The sequence below is a fragment of the Synchiropus splendidus genome, chromosome 4, assembly GCF_027744825.2.
Source record: "Synchiropus splendidus isolate RoL2022-P1 chromosome 4, RoL_Sspl_1.0, whole genome shotgun sequence".
NCBI lineage: Eukaryota > Metazoa > Chordata > Actinopteri > Syngnathiformes > Callionymidae > Synchiropus > Synchiropus splendidus.
In genome coordinates this window covers 17,035,448-17,052,363 of record NC_071337.1, presented here as the reverse complement: position 1 = coordinate 17,052,363, position 16,916 = coordinate 17,035,448, and the positions used below count along the sequence as shown (strand labels likewise).

General features: G+C 44.5%; 1 protein-coding gene across 3 annotated transcripts; it reads left to right on the top strand.

The window, feature by feature from the left end:
• The first annotated feature begins 77 nt into the window (after positions 1-77).
• strip2 (striatin interacting protein 2) lies at positions 78-16,809 on the top strand. Of its 3 annotated transcripts, none has more exons than XM_053863370.1 (22): positions 78-265; positions 3,233-3,302; positions 3,393-3,467; positions 4,373-4,507; positions 5,395-5,515; positions 5,592-5,660; positions 6,249-6,355; positions 6,419-6,546; positions 6,922-7,110; positions 7,761-7,811; positions 9,285-9,517; positions 10,398-10,463; positions 10,547-10,610; positions 10,680-10,751; positions 11,112-11,186; positions 11,273-11,370; positions 11,463-11,589; positions 12,695-12,795; positions 13,036-13,102; positions 13,172-13,276; positions 13,339-13,543; positions 13,621-16,809. In XM_053863370.1, the coding sequence occupies exons 1-22, from the start codon at positions 158-160 to the stop codon at positions 13,869-13,871; spliced, it is 2,517 nt and encodes an 838-aa protein (XP_053719345.1). In that variant the 5' UTR covers positions 78-157; the 3' UTR covers positions 13,872-16,809. The 3 variants fall into 3 exon arrangements, with proteins under 3 accessions (XP_053719345.1, XP_053719346.1, XP_053719347.1); XM_053863372.1 differs by lacking the exon at positions 78-265 and adding an exon at positions 571-965; XM_053863371.1 differs by lacking the exon at positions 7,761-7,811.
• Positions 16,810-16,916: the final 107 nt, after the last annotated feature.

The following is a 16,916-nucleotide window of genomic DNA, read 5'->3' as shown; positions in this document are numbered from 1 at the left end:
AAATACCCAATCGCCGCGTGCACTAAACCCCGCCCCGCCGGACAGTGTATACTGAATCCAACACACCAGCAGGGGGCGGGAGCTATAGTGGACCCACAACTTGTGTTTCGCTCTTAGGGTCGGCGGAGCGGCATGTAGTAGCCAGTGACACCGAGAGATGCAGGAGGACACGGAGGTTCCGTTCATCAACAATCTCAACGACACCGGCGACCGAACGCGGCCGAAGGGGAAAGATGCGTTCAAGGACCCGCAGAAGGAGTCGGAGGTAAGGGTCCAGCGTATGCTGTCGAACCTGTGTGTGTGCTGTTGCTGGGGAGCTTTGGCAGCAGCTGACAGTCCGGACTCTCTCTCGGCTGCATGACTGCAGACACCTCGGTGTTATTTCGGAGCCGCTTCTAAAAATAGCGCGGTGTGGAGAAGCTGGAACGACGCAAACGCACCACCAGAAGACAAATTGACTTTGATGCTTTTGTGATTCACATGCTCGTCATCGATTATTGAGCTACAGAATCTTGGTGTCGAGCTCGCCTCCGCTGTGCTGACGAGTACCAGCTGCTGTTGAGGAATCAAACCAGCGTCACTGACGTGACAGGACGGCCCGGTACACAATCACTGCTGGTCCACTGTCGAGTGTCATTCACCGCAGCTGGCTCGCAATCGAACCGTTGTCCCTTCAGTTCCCCTCTGTGTGACTGCTGTTTTTAAGCCATCCAGAGACTTGGATGTGGAAATGAACCAGTGACAGTTGTCATTGAATCTAAGTGTATTGTATTGCTCATTGACAACTCGACAGGAGAGCTGAGGATTGAACCGGTGACACCATCTACCTACCACTGTCCTCAGAAACCAACAGAATTATACTCGGGGAATATTTTGTGTTCAACGTTGCGGCATTGTCTCAAGCATTTATTTATTTTCTTTTTTTAAAAAGGAAGATGGAATGGTCATCCAAGTACTTCAAAGCTGTGAGTTTCACATTTGTTCAAAACTTAGTCAAGGTTGCCTGTAAAGGTTTCAGTGTCTTGCTCAAGGGCCGTTCAGCTGAAGATATGTGGGGATTGAACCTGCGACAATGAAGTTACCAGACAGTGCTTCGTCAGTGTTTATCGATGTCAAAGTCACGTCACCTGTGAGAACCTTGCTCAGGGATATTTGTGTGTTTGTTAACAGCACTCCTGTCTACAAAGTTGGTTCTGTTGAATAACGACTAGAGTGTAAAACTCAAGTTGAGTTCAGCGCAGTGTTGCAAAGAACAAGAAACGCCCCTCGATGATGTCACAAGGGTCACTTCCTGTCCATGCAGCCATCACACGTAGGTGCATGTCAACAAGCTCTTCAGCTTCAGTGTCAGGCAGGAGATGCCGAACCATTGCGTGGCGGCTGGATGTCCTTATCGTGCCACTGAGCATGTGCGCCTGCTCTCCCCAGAAGATGAAGAGTGTCAAAAGAAGCGGGTGGGACAACTTGGAAGAATGAGGGACAAGTGGCAACCATCGGCGTTGTCGGCCCTCTGCAGCGAGTGGAGAGAAGCCCCACACAACCATGTTGTTGCTTCCAGTACGACATGAAACCTGCTCTTCTTACTCAAAATGCGCTGATTCTCACTTTTGCACACGACTTCCTCCGCTCCTGTGCACCCAGCCATGCTTGTTTACAGAGTTGATATTGTATAGCGTATGCACAGAAGGAAAGCACAGTATTTCTTCGGCCTAACATTGCATTGGTTGACTTGATGTCGGTGACCCTTTAAGTTTGTTTCTTGTTGATATATGTGCACACTTTTCTGTACGATATTGTACATGTTTTGAAGTGCACTATTGTTTCTTTGTGTTTGGGTGTGTGGGTTTGTCCGGTTGATCCTCATTTGTGGGGACCGATTCTTCAGAGAACACTATAGCGAGGGCCTTATGCCAATGTCGGGACCATTTGGCTGGGCCCCTCAATTCCAAGCCTCAAATTTTGTTCAGAGTCCTGGTTAAGGTTAGCCATTTGTTTCGGATGCTTAGGTTTAGGGTGAGAGGCTGGGGAAAGAGTTGTAGCAATGAGAGGATTGTGTGTGCGCGCGTGACTGTGTGTTAGAATATTTTAAAATGCGTGCGTTTGCTCTCAGCATCAGTGTGAATCTCAGTGATCATGTCAGTGCTGTTTTGAAGTTTAAATAAAGCTTGCGAGTGGTCCCTGGGGAGGTTGAGAGTTTAAATTCTGCTACAAAATTCCTTCCCACTTTAATGTATTTTAACTCCAAAAGACCTAAAAAATATATGTATGTCTTGATGGTGAGCATGAGTCAGTAAAAGTTCAGCGTCGCCGTGGAAACAGTTTGACTTGAAACCACAATAGATGTTATGAGTCGACGCTGACGTGTGTGTGTGTTAGCTTGAAGCAGGTATTTATAGACACAGGCACAGACTCCTATTTAACCAGGACTGTCACTCTGAGCACATCCTTATTTACAGATCCCTTTGGCTCCTGACACACACTCACACACTCCTGTGTCAGGATGGACCCGAGAGGATGGTGACTTTAATTAACAGGAAGAGGATATTGGATGACTTCCTCCTCAGACGGTGACGTCTTTAGTTGGTGACAAATGAGTGTTATTATTTATCTTCTTATTGGATGGTCATTGAAGTAATTCACGTGCTGCCGCTACTCCTCAGCGATGTTTGCACTTTTTAGCACGTCGGGTGTGTTAGTACTGAGATTTTGTGTCGTACTTTTGTTGTGGTGGAACTTCAACAGCTCCACTTTTTTTCAGTTTCATCTGTGCTGATTCTTCAGCTACTGGTCCTGGTTGTGTCAGTCCGAGGTTTCGCTGTGTTCGTAGTTCAACTGTGGTATTTGAAATGTTGGTAATGATGGTACTGAAGAGTACTTCTGCAAGGTTAAAACTGACTTTATTTTGATGCCGGACAGCCAGTACTTCTGCTTGGTTGGTACTTCATCAGGTAGTGCGACTGCTATGCTATGATCGTATTCCTACAATTTGATGCTTCACTGATGTTTATGATAAAAGAAAGCACGTGGTTCATTTAGCTTGGTCCCTCAGCTGTATTGGGATGTTGGCTTTATTCATATGTCAACCTTAAAGTGACCAGTAAGGTAAACCTTATGTATGGCTTATGTTTTGTTAGCATCTGTGTGTGTGTGTGTGTGTGGGTATGTGTTGTGGTGACTGGCGCCTCAGAGTGTGAACAGCGGAAGGTGCTACTCACAAGTCATCTCTCCTCAGAGCTCCATGGAGTCGCCTAATCTGGAGTTTGAATACGGCGACACGGACTTGCTGACCGCTGAACTCTCAGGTCAGTTACACCTTCATGCCCCAAACTAAATTCTTAACAATGTTCATCATAGTAATTGTCCTCTTCTGTGTTCTCATTCTTCATTCTTAGAGCTGTACAGTTACACAGAGGAGCCAGAGTTCGCCCTGAACAGAGACTGTTTTGAGGATGACTTCAAGAGCCATGGTAATGACATGCCTCGTTTGAATACATACTCTTTTTTTTTTTTTGTACTTACCTTAAATGACCAGGAGGGTGAGCTGGTTGGTTGCCCTACTGTTGCCTAGCAACAGATGAAAGTGATGATAGATGGAATGACCTCTGTGGACCAGTTAGCATCACGACCTAACTAAAGTGAAAGTGAAAAAACATCATCAATTTTGCTTGCTTCAGCTGAATATATCTGGTCAGACTTCTGCTGGGAAAATAAACCGAGCGCAGCCGTGGGGACATCAAAGCACAGCTCTTTCAAGGCTTCACACCTTCAGATGAAGCCTCCAATATAAGGACATGAACTATGATTGAGTCCAGCTCTGGTGGTTTTGTGTGGGGAGTCACAAAGAGGACATTTGGTTTCTGGACGGACGAGAATTGGAGCATTTGCGTTTGAATCATAATCTGCTGTCATTGTGTTGTGGACAGAATCTAGATACAATTCTGTTTCATTCAATCATTTACCACTTTTTGTGCACAATGAAATCTTTTCAGACACTCATTTTCTATGTATTATGTAAAATAAATTCGGTCCTTTTTTTTTCTTCTTCTTTTTTTTCACACTTTGTCCTTTTGATTTCTCACATCATCACAATTCTTTATTCTAAACCATATTTTTGGTCTCTCAAATTAAAACAAAAGAGGAAAACAATAATTACATGAGTACGCTTGCAAGCAAACCACTTAATACTTTCTAACTTACTCCTTGTTTCTACTATTTCTTCAATTTTGTCATCGTGTATTTCTCCTCTGTTATGCGATTTCATCGAATTGTTTTGACAAACTGTCTTCTTGAAATAAACTTTAAGTGTTTTATGGTATCGATTTTTTTTCCCTTTGTCACTTATTTTGCCTCTGTCACTTTTCACAACTTCCAGCAGGGGGCTGCCGGTGGAGTGAGCTGGCGGTGGACGAGCAGAGGACGTACGTGATGAGACTGCTCAATGCTCTGGAGGTGACGGACCGAGACAAGCGTTTGAGGGTGTCCAGAGCCATTCTCTACCTGGCTCAAGGTCAGTGGCCATTTCACTCCTGACAATCATAACCAGTGATGACACTGAAATTATAGTCTTTTATCTTTGGCAGTTCTCATCTCACACACACAAACCACCCACAACAAGCCACATTTTTCAATTTGAATGAATTTGGTATATTACTGAATCAAATGATGGACCCATACATACATGTAAACAACAAAAAAATAATGTCCTGAAAATATTTGTATAAGAATTTCAATGTTATAAGAATTTCAAGTACATTCAGAGTAGTGGAAACCCTGGCCGTTGTGTAGTGAAAAACATCCCTGAACAAAAGCACAGATTGCTTTTGTTTGCTTTTGTTCAGGGATTCCTCTTGTTGTTATCATCCTAGCTGAGACGTGTCTTGTGCATCAGTGTGATCAGTGGACCAGGAACACCTGCACTTACAAAGGTTCTGTGTTGTCTGGAGAGCAGACTGTTAAATTAAATTATATCTCTCTCTCTCTCTCTCTCTCTGTCTCTCTCTCTCTCTATATATATATATATATATATATATATATATATATATATATATATATATATATATATATATATATATATTCCTTTTAATGTCAGTCATCAGAACAGTACTTGAACTTGCTGAAGTAGTACGGCTGAGCATGAGATTTATTTTTGTTGTAGGGTTATTACTAGTGTTGATTCTTCATGTTTGCCGGAGCTTAACTTTTATTTAGTTATGATTGTTACCAGTAGCATTGCACAAGGTGTGTTGAATGTAACAGTATCCTCTGAATTGTATTCTAACTATTTATAAAGTAATCATGCTGTCATTGTTAGGTTGCTGTTATTGTTTAAAGTCATGTGACCCAGCATGAGCTCTGACCTTGGATGCAGAGTGTGACGGATTCTCTCCCCACCAGGAGTGTTTGACGAGTGCGACACAGAGGGCGACGTGCTGCGCTGGTCCAGACACAACGTCTTCCTGCTCTATGACCTTGGGATTTTCACAGCACTCTTGGACCTGCTCAGCATGGAGATGGAGTGAGTCTCTCCACATCTAGTTCTTGAGTGGAGGGATGGTCTCTTCAAGTCTTCTCACGTGTGTGTGTGTGTGTAGCAACAGTCAGGCGTGCAGCAGTGCAGTGAGGAAGCCTGCCATCTCTCTGGCTGACAGCACCGAGCTCAGGTGAGACCCGTCTGAGACACACCCAAGTGATTTAGCTGAAATAAAAGTCCAGAAAACAGTCAGTGATCCGGATCATGTCATTGTTTTTCTGACTCTCTGATGTGCTTCCTGCTGGTAAAACTGACTGAAAGAACTAGTGGATGATGACTTGTAGGATTTGCCAGTGACATGACTTCAGCTCAGTTACTTTAATGCTGTTGTCCACATGCACCTGATGTTTTAGTTTCCATCTGTCTGATGATGGATCATTAAATCAATGAGGCACGTTACATGTGTCGTCTCACACAGCTGAGCTCATCATGACGACCACCAAAAATAGTATTCATTCATCTGGAAGAGATGAGTTACTTGGGTTTCTTTATAGTCGCTCTCATTGTATTGATGGTAGTGTAATGACTAGTATTCGTTGTGGATCTGTAATCAGTGTTCACTATATTTTTGTAAATCGTAGTTGTGTAATTACTCTCAATAGTTGTACTAGTGGTGTAACTAATCGAATAGTCGTCACACTAGTGTGAGCAGTAATTATAATGACTTGATATGATAGTAATCTGGTGCCACTGAGCTGAGCATGTGTGTGTGTTCCAGAGTGCTGCTGAGCATCATGTACCTGATGGTGGAGACCATTAGAGTCCAGACTGAGGATGACAGACCGGAGTGGAGGGTGGCCCGAGACGCCTTCAGGAACGAACTTGGTGTGTGTGTTGTGTGTGTTATGGTCTGAACTGGCAGTCTGATGTGACCTTTGACCTCCTCAGGAGCACCCATGAACAGCGGTGAGCCGTTCGCTCTGCTTCTGTTCACAATGGTGACCAAGTTCTGCAGCATGAATGCGCCGCACTTCCCCATGAAGAAGGTTCTGCTGCTGCTATGGAAGACTGTACTGGTGAGTGTGTCTTCACACGTGTGTGTGGGTGTGTCTGACTGTGAATCTAAGTGGCTGTGTAATTGTGTACATGTGTGTCATTTGTCAACATTTGCGTGTCTACTGTTGTTTTATGTCCTTTGTGTTTCATCTGTTTGTATGAATGTCTTCTGTTGTTGTCCTGGAATGTGCCCTCTGTGTTGGTTGGTGTGTACAGTTACCGCTGCTGTGTATACAAGTGTGTGCATCTGTGTGCACATCTTTGAGGCTACACAAACACACAAGAGAATTTATTCGCAGCTGACTGGGGATCAGATGTTGCCACTCACTCTGGCCTGGGAATGTTGTACATCTCTACATTTGCACTCAGCGTCGTTGGTTGTCTTTTGTTTCCAGTTCACTCTGGGCGGCTTCCAGCAGCTGCAGGATCTGAAGGTTGTCAGGCGCCAGCACCTGAACCTGCCTCCACTGCCCGAGGACAGCATTCAGGTGGTGCGAGCCATGAGGGCTGCCTCGCCGCCCGCCTCCGCCATGGAGCTGATCGAGCAGCAGCAGCAGCAAAAGAAAGGACGCCGCAGCCGCCGGGTAAACCAGGACACCCGTAGGAGTATCTTCAACACTGTGATGGCTTCATCCATCCCGATTTAACATTTCATTCAGGCTTCCAATGAAACACCTCTGACATCTGAACGTGACAACATGTTAGGTTTGTTAAATTACCCCATAAATGTGCCACCAATGGCCAGGCTGAGAGTTGCAGTATTCTACACTTCCTTTCTTTCCATTGCACCTATCGTCCTGAATTCCTGCTGACATTCAGAAACCTGACATCACAGTAGTAGGTTGTATCATTATGACCACCTTCTAATTTCCACATGGCTGCTTTTTCCAGGGTTCAGATGACAGGTACTCACAAGGTAGGAGATGTTTCCATTGGAAACTAAATGGGCCTGAGGGTGCATACAAGCAGCTGAAACCATTTTGTGACATATCATCTAACAGAGATTCAGAGTAGAGCCATGGCTTCTCTATCTATCTATTTATCTATCTATTTATCTATCTATCTATCTATCTATCTGTTGCTACCTCTTTCCTTGGTGTCTCATGCAGTCTCTCTCTCTCTCTCTCTCTGGTGTCGCACATCATCTCTCTCTCTGTCTCCTTCCCTCTCTCTAGTGTCTCTTGCTGTCTCTCTCTCTCCGGTGTCTCATGCCGTCTCCCTTGTGTCCCCACAGAGTGCCTTTGTTGATAGCTTGGAGGGAGACAGTCCTTTTCCCAAGAAGCAGGTGTTTACCAATAATGCCCCTCTCCTCTCCCCCACTGCTACACTGCGCTGGAATCCGTCCGTCTTTCTGTCCTAGTCCCTCTTGCCCTCTCTGTCGACTCAGCGGCTGCAGCTTCACTCAAACTCTTCACAGAACTTGTACAATCTGGACTGTCATACCAACCTTGTGGAGCGAGTTTGCGTGCAGCGTCAGCCGACTGAACTTTAATATCCTGCATGTTGTTATATTTCACTCCATTTCAACCTTGTCTCAAGCATCTTGTTACTTTCAAGTTTTTTTAAGAGAACATCCAAAAATTATATCTGTGAGAGCAAGGCTAATTCAGTCCATCGGACAAGTGAGTCATGACCCAATGAATCCCTTTTTTAAAAAAATGTTGTCGTGCATCAGCAGCTCTAGTTTGAGTCTCCGGTTCTGTTACCTTCTGAGGCTGACCCCCTCTCATCGTGTGGTGTGGCTCCTCTGCTGTAAATGAACATCAACTCTCAGACTGCGTAGCTCAATGTGACTACTAATTTCTTCCTGAACTAATTGATTTTGAACTTCATCTCCATCAGCTCTCATTCTTCCTCTCTAGCTTCTTATCCTGCCCTCTAGTGAACATGATCCTAGGAAGCATTTCTGTCCAGCTGTCGTTGTTGACTTCCCTGTAGTCTTCATTCTGCATTGTTCCTGCTGGCTTCTTGTCATTGAGTGACCCCTCCTGGGAGTAGTCGATCCCCTTAACTGCTGCTGCCCACAGCAGTCGCACCCCGGCTCTCACAACAGTACTAGCCCCTCAGCACTGTCTGTCCACTGCACTTGTGTAGAAGCAGCTGACCTGTGCCTGATGCTTGTCGCACTTGTTCATCAGAGGACGATGAAAACGTTAGTGGGATGAAGCAGAAACGATGATTCTGAGCATGGCAATGAAACCTGTGTAGCTGAGAATTCGGCTTCTGCATGTTAGGTATGGCACAAACAAGCATGTACTTAAGACTCGTGTGAAGAATGAAATTAAGAAGTAAGTGTTTCCGTCAGATTGTTTGTCTTGGATGGAGACATTGAAAGATGTCACTGTTGGATGGATTGTTGGATGTTTGTTAGGGTAACAGGTGGATGGAAGTTCAGAGTTGGATTTGCTGAAGGAGGAAATGTTGTGATGAATGGATGGACGGATGGCTTGAATATTTCTCTTCGAATACAGGATGGATGCATTGGCTTGCATGAATTTATGGAGTAGTGATGGGGTTTGTGATAGAGATTGGTTGTTGAAAAAGTGAACTGGGAGCAACATGGATGGAGAGAGTGATGAACTGCTCTTGGATGGGTGAGGCTGGCATTTTGACAGTTGGATAGGCATAAGGCTAGATAAGTGTAATATAAGTCTATAGTGAACAGAAAACGCGGTGAGACAGACTTAATGTGTTAATTTGCCGCCATGAAGGTCTGACAGGCACTGTTCTCCCTCACTGTCCCCCCTGGCTCGCCCAGCCGCTGGTCAAGCAGGACAGCCTGGACACCTACAATGAGCGAGACCCCTTCAAGAACGACGACTCCCGGGACGAGGAGGAGGACCCGGAGGAGAATGACAGCGGCATTGAGGGTGAAGTGGATCCTTTAGACCGTGATGTCATCATACAGCCACCACCTCCTCCGCCCCCACTGAGACCCCCCACTGAGCAGGTCAACTTCCCCAAGGGTCTGCCCTGGGCCCCCAAAGTCAGGTGACCGTCACTTTGTTTTAGCTCCAGTTAAGTCTCCATCTTTGTGCTGTAGATGTATCGTTTATTTGCGATCCTTTAAATTCAGATTATGGATTCTGAAATTTCTCATCAGGATAAATCTGTGTTCATGGTTCTCTGGGTTCTTCTAGCCCTGGTTCTTGAAATCATCTTAATATCGATTTTTTTTTACACAATAAAATGAAAAAGAAATTATATTATAAAGTGCAAAAAGCAATACAAAAGAGCTTAGAAACGATGTGCAATAAAATGCAGATTCAAGGACAGAAAAACGTGCCAAAGAATCCTTCATTGTAATTTTTTCAGCAATGAATTGTACAGTTTTTTTGCCACAGGAAGAAAGGACCTCCTGTGGCGCTCAGTCTTGGTCTCGTTTAAAGCAATTCAGTTCATACAAAATCGTAAGATTCAAATTCATGGTCACCTCAGTTCTTCATGGTCTGGCATCATGTGGTTCCTAAAGATGAGCTGAATCTAAAAGGTACCTAAAAGTTGGGATTCTTGTGAATAAACTTTACTATGATCAAGTGTACATAAAAAAACATCTGCCATCAAATACAAATGGCATTTTTCCTTTATCATCAAAAACTTCTTTAACATCCACAATAATAGGATGTTGCAATTTGAAAGATATTTATTTAGAAATATACATTTTTTAAAAAGACAATAACATTCATTTTAACAATGAATTGCCAGAAATCATTTGACTGTTGGCTTTGCAAAATTCTGATGAGATGGACTGAGACCATATAATGGATTCTTATGACCTATAACCCCTTGAGAGCCAGGGTTGTAAACAGTCTGGATCATATTTACAATAAAGCCAGGATTACAGTGATGACCAATGATGTGTGTCCCCCAGGGAGAAGGACATTGAGCACTTTCTGGAGAGCAGCAGGAACAAGTTTATCGGCTTCACTCTGGGAAAGTAGGTGGTCCAACTTAGGGCTCCTCTGTGATGGGTCAGTTGTTGCCATTGTTCTCATAGTCCCGCTGCTGTCTGTGCGTCAGTGACACGGAGACTCTGGTGGGTTTACCCCGGCCGATCCACGAGAGTGTGAAGACGCTCAAGCAGGTGAGCACCATTCTGCTTCTGATGTGGAATCATGGAGTTCATGTTCTGAAGTCATTCTTTCTTCGGCAGCACAAGTACGTGTCCATCGCCGAAGTCCAGATGAAGAGAGAGGAGGAGCTGCAGCAGTGTCCACTTTCTCTGGTCAGATGTCTGTTTACATTACATTTTCCAAGGGCTCATTTTGCGTTCTTAAAATTTGTATTCTCAACATGAGGTTTCACTAATTCAAGTTCGTCATATTGTCCATTCCCAAACTCAAGGTTTCATTTCCAAATTCTAGATTCTGAAACCATGTTGTTCAAATTTTGACTTGTGCAAACCTGGATTTACTTTTTCTTCTTTTTCAAAAATCTTCAGCGTCCAGATTTGCAGTCCTGCATTCCTTATTTAAATTTAAATATTCAAGTTTCCTCAGTCTTCTTAAGATTTATGGTCTTGTAGCTTTTTTCCAGAGCACCTACTATACAGTAACTCCACTTCTATCCTTTTTGATCCGTCCAGGGAGAGGAGGAGGTGGAGGAGACTCCTGCGGAGATGCTGTACCTGGGCATGCTCCCGAACCTCTCACAGTATGTGGTGAGTGACATGCAACAGGTAGATGGGGTAACTGAAGTCGAACTGGGTCCAACCGAGAACCATGTGTCCTCATTTCCATTGTCCAGATTGCTCTCCTTAAACTGCTGCTGGCTGCTGCTCCAACCTCCAAAGCTAAAACGGACTCCATCAACATCCTGGCGGACGTGCTGCCTGAGGAGATGCCGTGAGTCTCAGCAATTCTATCAAACCACAGCACTAACAAATTGAGATTGTGAAAGTCCTGATTTGACACTCTCCTGCGTGTGTGTCCTCCAGCATCACGGTGCTTCAGAGTATGAAGCTGGGAATTGATGTGAACCGTCATAAGGAAATCATCGTGAAGGCCATCTCTGCTCTGCTGCTGCTGCTGCTCAAACACTTCAAGCTCAACCACGTCTACCAGGTCACACACGCAACTGCCAACTATTAAAATTGGAGCTCTATCCGCTCTCATAAGAGAACTGTTTTTCCAATTTCAACATTTTTTTGCCAGTTTTCATTGAGGTCACACTTCACTATACCACTCTAAACCTAGCTATCTGAATTTTGCAGTCTATTGCTTCGCTCTCTACATCTTACATTGGACTAAATTTACATTCATCCTTTTCACTTTCTTCACCGTGGCATGCCCTTTTCTCAACTACAGTTGCCACTTTTTTTGTGGGATGCACACTTAAGCCACGTTAATGTGCCCTGTCTGAGGCCACCCTCCTGTGTGGGGCACTATCTGCAGTGTAACTTTCCCCTTTTGCTTGTGGCATTCTGTTTTTGACACTTTTACTAGCCACATTCAATAATGGCGTATTGCTCTGTGGAAAGCTACATGCCACTTCGTACATTGTTGCTGTCATTTATAGGTAATGGCAGAGCGCTTTTAAGCCCTTCCCTTTGTGCGATGATGCTTTTACAACCCATTTTCTGTGACACGACATTCTCTACACCTGAACTTGCCATTTCCGTTGACTGGCGTGCCCATTATTACAGCTGTATTTTCCCTCTTCCATGTGCCTTTTCATGTTACTTTCTCATGTCCAAATGGCACTTGACACCCATAAAAGCTTCATAGCACCACAAAAGCACTGCCACTACACTGGAGTAGCAAGCTGCCGTTTTTTGAGGCACTTCCAACTTTAACTCGTGATGCTCTTTGCCACTAAACATATTCGACATCATTTTCCACACATTTTAGTTTGCTGTGTCAAAGGCAATGTTAAAAACACTTTTTGCCTTAATCCGGCATGTAAATGTTGAAACACGCTCCTGCAGGATTCGTGGAAACATTTTTTTAATCCGTTCATACGGCACTGGATTGTAAATCTGCCTCATGGCAGTTAATCCGCCGCTTGATGACCTTTTCCTCCAAGACTCATTTTCCATGCAGGTTATTCCTCATTCCTCATGTTTATCTTGATAGTTTGTGACCAAAATCCTGTTTGAGGGTTTTAGAACCAGATGAAAACTCCAATAACTCAAAGCGGGATTTATGTTTTGTGTATTTTGTATTGCAGTTTGAAATCGTCTCCCAACATCTGGTGTTCGCCAACTGTATCCCGCTCATCCTCAAGTTCTTTAACCAGAACATCATGTCGTACATCAGCGCTAAGAACAGGTATTGCTGTTTCAGAGGAAGAGTTAGTGTCATGTTCATCAAACACAGGCACAAAACTGAAGTAAATTCCACATTATTATTCTGCTCTAAGAAATGAGTAATAATAAAGGTAAAAAATGCTTTCAATGAAATACAAATAGGCAAAAAATAATGATGATGAATGATTCACAAATATGCTGATAATTGGATCAACTGAATGTGATTTAATCGCTCTGTTTGGTGTCCCTCTGTTTCCTGTAGCATCTGTGTTCTGGACTTCCCCAACTGTGTGGTCCACGAGATGCCCGAGCTGACGGCTGAGAGTCTGGTGAGCTGACGTCTCCCCAGTCAAGGATGCTGACTTCCGGCGTAATCTGGGGTGTTTTTGTTGCTGCAGGAAGCCGGAGACGCAAACCAGTTCTGCTGGCGGAACCTGTTCTCCTGCATCAACCTGCTAAGGATCCTCAATAAGCTCACCAAGTGGAAACACTCCAGGACCATGGTCTGCCGAAGCTGTCCACCCCTCATAACCACATGGTGCTGACACGACTGTGCTGGTTTCAGATGCTGGTGGTATTCAAGTCGGCCCCCATCCTGAAGAGGGCGCTGAAGGTGAAGCAGGCTATGATGCAACTCTACGTCCTTAAGCTGCTGAAAATCCAGACCAAGTACCTGGGCCGCCAGTGGAGAAAGAGCAACATGAAGACCATGTCTGCCATTTACCAGAAGGTCCGGCATCGGCTCAATGACGACTGGGCTTATGGGAATGGTAAAACTGAAGATGCTGACAAGTTCACCCGACTAGATCAGATAACTGGAGCTGACTGAGGATCTCTCTGTTTTCAGACATCGATGCTCGGCCCTGGGACTTCCAGGCCGAGGAGTGTGCCCTGCGGGAAAACATCGAGAAGTTCAACAGCCGTCGCTATGACAAGAATAAGAATGGAGAGTTCACCCCGGTAGACAACTGCCTGCAGAGCGTTCTGGGCCAGCGGGTGGACTTGCCTGAGGACTTCCACTACAGCTATGAGATGTGGCTCGAGAGGGAGGTCTTCTCGCAGCCCATCCAGTGGGAGGGGCTTCTGCAGGAGCAGTGACCGAGGGCCCTGGAGGACAGTTGGCGTCTCCTATTGTCGCCTCACACGCCGGTGCCTAAAACTAGTTTGATGGCGCCAGTAGTAGCTCTGAAGAACCAGCAGGTGGTGCAGTAGCCTGATTCATTGTGACAGAAGTTTGTGTTTTTATCGGTTTTTATCGGTCAGTTGTTGATGAACTCATCTAGGCGAGAGTTTTTACATTTTCTGAAAGAGACTTTATTGATATGCTTATTCCAAACTCTTGACAAAGCCCCAGACATTGGAGGCTCGACCATCGGTCAAGATTCCAGACTCTTGAGTGAAATGTCTCTTTGCATGGCAATACCTATCATACTTTTTATGCACCACAGGGTATGAAACAACGCTGCTACCTATGAGAGGACTGGTTTGAATCCCTGGCCAAATGAACTGGAGCAATAATCGGATCCAGATCGCTCAGGATTGTTTTTTAAACCTGAATCTTCCAGGTGAATCCCGCACCACTAAATTATATCACAAAGTTTTCAGATTCAGGGCACTGAAGCAATGTTCACCTGAGATACAGGAGTGACTGTCTTGTACTGAAAGCTCACTGGTGAATCCCAACGTGGCTGCACTGCTTCTTAACGTTGACTGTGGGCCGTTTCATTTTGTGCAAGTGCAAGGCATGCTAGACGTAGCTTGCAATAGTACTATATATATATACATATATATCCATGCCAGGCTGCCGACCATCCTTGACCACTGAGGGACAGACATAGGTGAAAGTTGTGTCGTGCCTCCAGTAGTCTGGTGGAGTTTGGGGATTTATTGCGAGCGCACTCTGGACAACTCCCCAAACTCTTGTGTCGTAATTTCCCCAACCAGAATGAGTCCAACCTCAACAGATTGTTGCCTCAGGCTAGACTCAAACCCTGAGCTGCACGACGGGATCCTATATTCAGGTCTAACAATCTTTGCATTGGGGATTTTCTGTAGCATCACGCTAGTTTGTCATCGGTGTTCTGACCGTTTGCCTGGTCTTCGTGTACCTGGAACTCAGATTTCCGTTAAACAAAACAAAACATCACTTCTTATTGGTAGTTCTGTTCTGTGATCACGTATGTCGGTGGTGCATTCATAAGAAAGCGATTACAATATGTTCCCATTTTTTTGTAGAAGGGACCCAAGTAACGTGCTGGAGATAGTCAAAGTTGCATTGGCAGAGAGTTCGGGGACACTTTGTCGTTGGACATTCTTTGGACTGGTGTGGGAAGCAGGGACTCTGGATGTAACACATTCAAACATTGTGAGAATGAACTGTGTCAGCCCAAAAAGGACTCAGGTTCAACACCAACCAAGGGTTGCATCAAGCTTAACTCCAACCTGATCAGGCCAACACCCTGTACACCAGTTTCTAGTCTTTGGGTCAGAGGTTTTTAGCTCAGTAGTGAGGTCCGTGGAGGGACCAGAGTATGGCATGAGTTCATGAACCAAATAGCTGCTTTGGTCGGCTCTTAGTGTCGTATGTCAGGTCTGTTTAGCTGTTGTTAAATCCCAAGTCTACGGTTCTCTGAAGGGGACCAATGGGATGCTTCCTCTAAATTGTCGATTGAACAGGTATTGTCAGTGGAGTTGTGGGGACGTGGCTCAAACACTGTAGGCCCACAGCCTTTAAGAGCAGCTCATGCTAAATCCAGATTGTGTGCTTCTTTGTGTAACGTGCGAGAAGGGATCTGAGGAAATGACGAGCCATGAACTCTGGGTTCATTTGGGTCGTATGTGGAGACTCTCCTTGTTTTCAATCAAGGTTCTGGACCTGGTGATGAGGCTACAGGGCTAAAGCATTTTTTTAAAAGAAATAATTCTCCCTCATTCTGCCCGGCAACAGCACACTTGGCCTTAAACTCAGGTGACGAATCTGAGCACAAGTTCACTTCTGTTGAATGTTGATTTTGAATTTTGTTTTTAGATGGAAGCACATACCGTGAGGTCAAAGGTCATCATGTATTATCTCTGTACAGAAGTATGCGCATGACACTGTTCCACTGTCACCATGTTTCAAGCTAAAGTGTATATTTGTGTCTTCACATAGTCAAGTGAAAATATTTATTAGATATTTATTGAGAGGATGTTGAATATATCTGAAGTCTCTATGATGTCTGGGGAGTACACAGAAAAATATATTTACTTGATGTCTCAGATAAATTTATACTTGATCTTTATTTTGTATTTTTTCTTGTGCCAAATAGTTTTAGGAAAAATATATATATATACACAAGAGATCAAAAGATAAAAAACAATTTATTATCTTACATATATTAATATAAATGTGAACCAATAATGTGCTCTATGTGATACAAAATATCCAAGCACTCCAAAGAAACACAAATTTTTTTTTTTTTTTTTAAATTCTCTTCAGTAAGATAATCTGTGGACAATAACAGTGTGAGGTCATTCTTCATTATTTTAGGCAATAATTATGTATTGTCCTATTCACATCGAGAGGAACCAGCTGAGGTGGCTCGGGCATCTGATCTGGATGCCCCCTGGACGCCTCCCTGGGGAGGTGTTCTGGGCATGTCCTACCGGGAGGAGACCCCGGGGAAGACCCAGGACTCGCTGGAGAGATGATGTCTCCGGTCTGGCCTGGGAACGCCTCGGGATCCCCCGGGAGGAGCTGGAGGAGGTTTGTGCGGATCGGGAAGTTTGGGCTTCCTTGCTCCGAATGCTGCCTCCGCGACCCGACCCCGGATAAGCGGCAGAAGAAGGTGAAAGTGTCCTATTTATTTACATTTTTATTTATACAGTTTGTTTTAAACTTTGGATTTTTGCAAATTTTGTCAAAGTGAAATACAATTCAATTCAATAATTTGCGCTCGGGGAAATTTAACCCTGCAATAAAATGTTCTGCCATGTACAAGCACAAGTGTTGTGTGAAGAAATTCTCACTGCTGACTGTAATAAACTCTACTCTACACTGATGAATGCTGATGTGCAACCTTCCTGCGAATGCTGACACGAACAGAAGGGTGAGGGCCACACTGACCTTGTGTTCATTTGATGTGACTTCCCCATTGGCGAATG

Bases quoted from the DNA above. Each gene is read 5' to 3' on its own strand.
- strip2 (XM_053863370.1), top strand. From the start codon at position 158: ATGCAGGAGGACACGGAGGTTCCGTTCATCAACAATCTCAACGACACC. The intron at 9,518-10,397 runs GTGACCGTCACT...TGTGTCCCCCAG, and splicing joins CCCTGGGCCCCCAAAGTCAG to GGAGAAGGACATTGAGCACT. The intron at 13,103-13,171 runs GTGAGCTGACGT...TTGTTGCTGCAG, and splicing joins AGCTGACGGCTGAGAGTCTG to GAAGCCGGAGACGCAAACCA.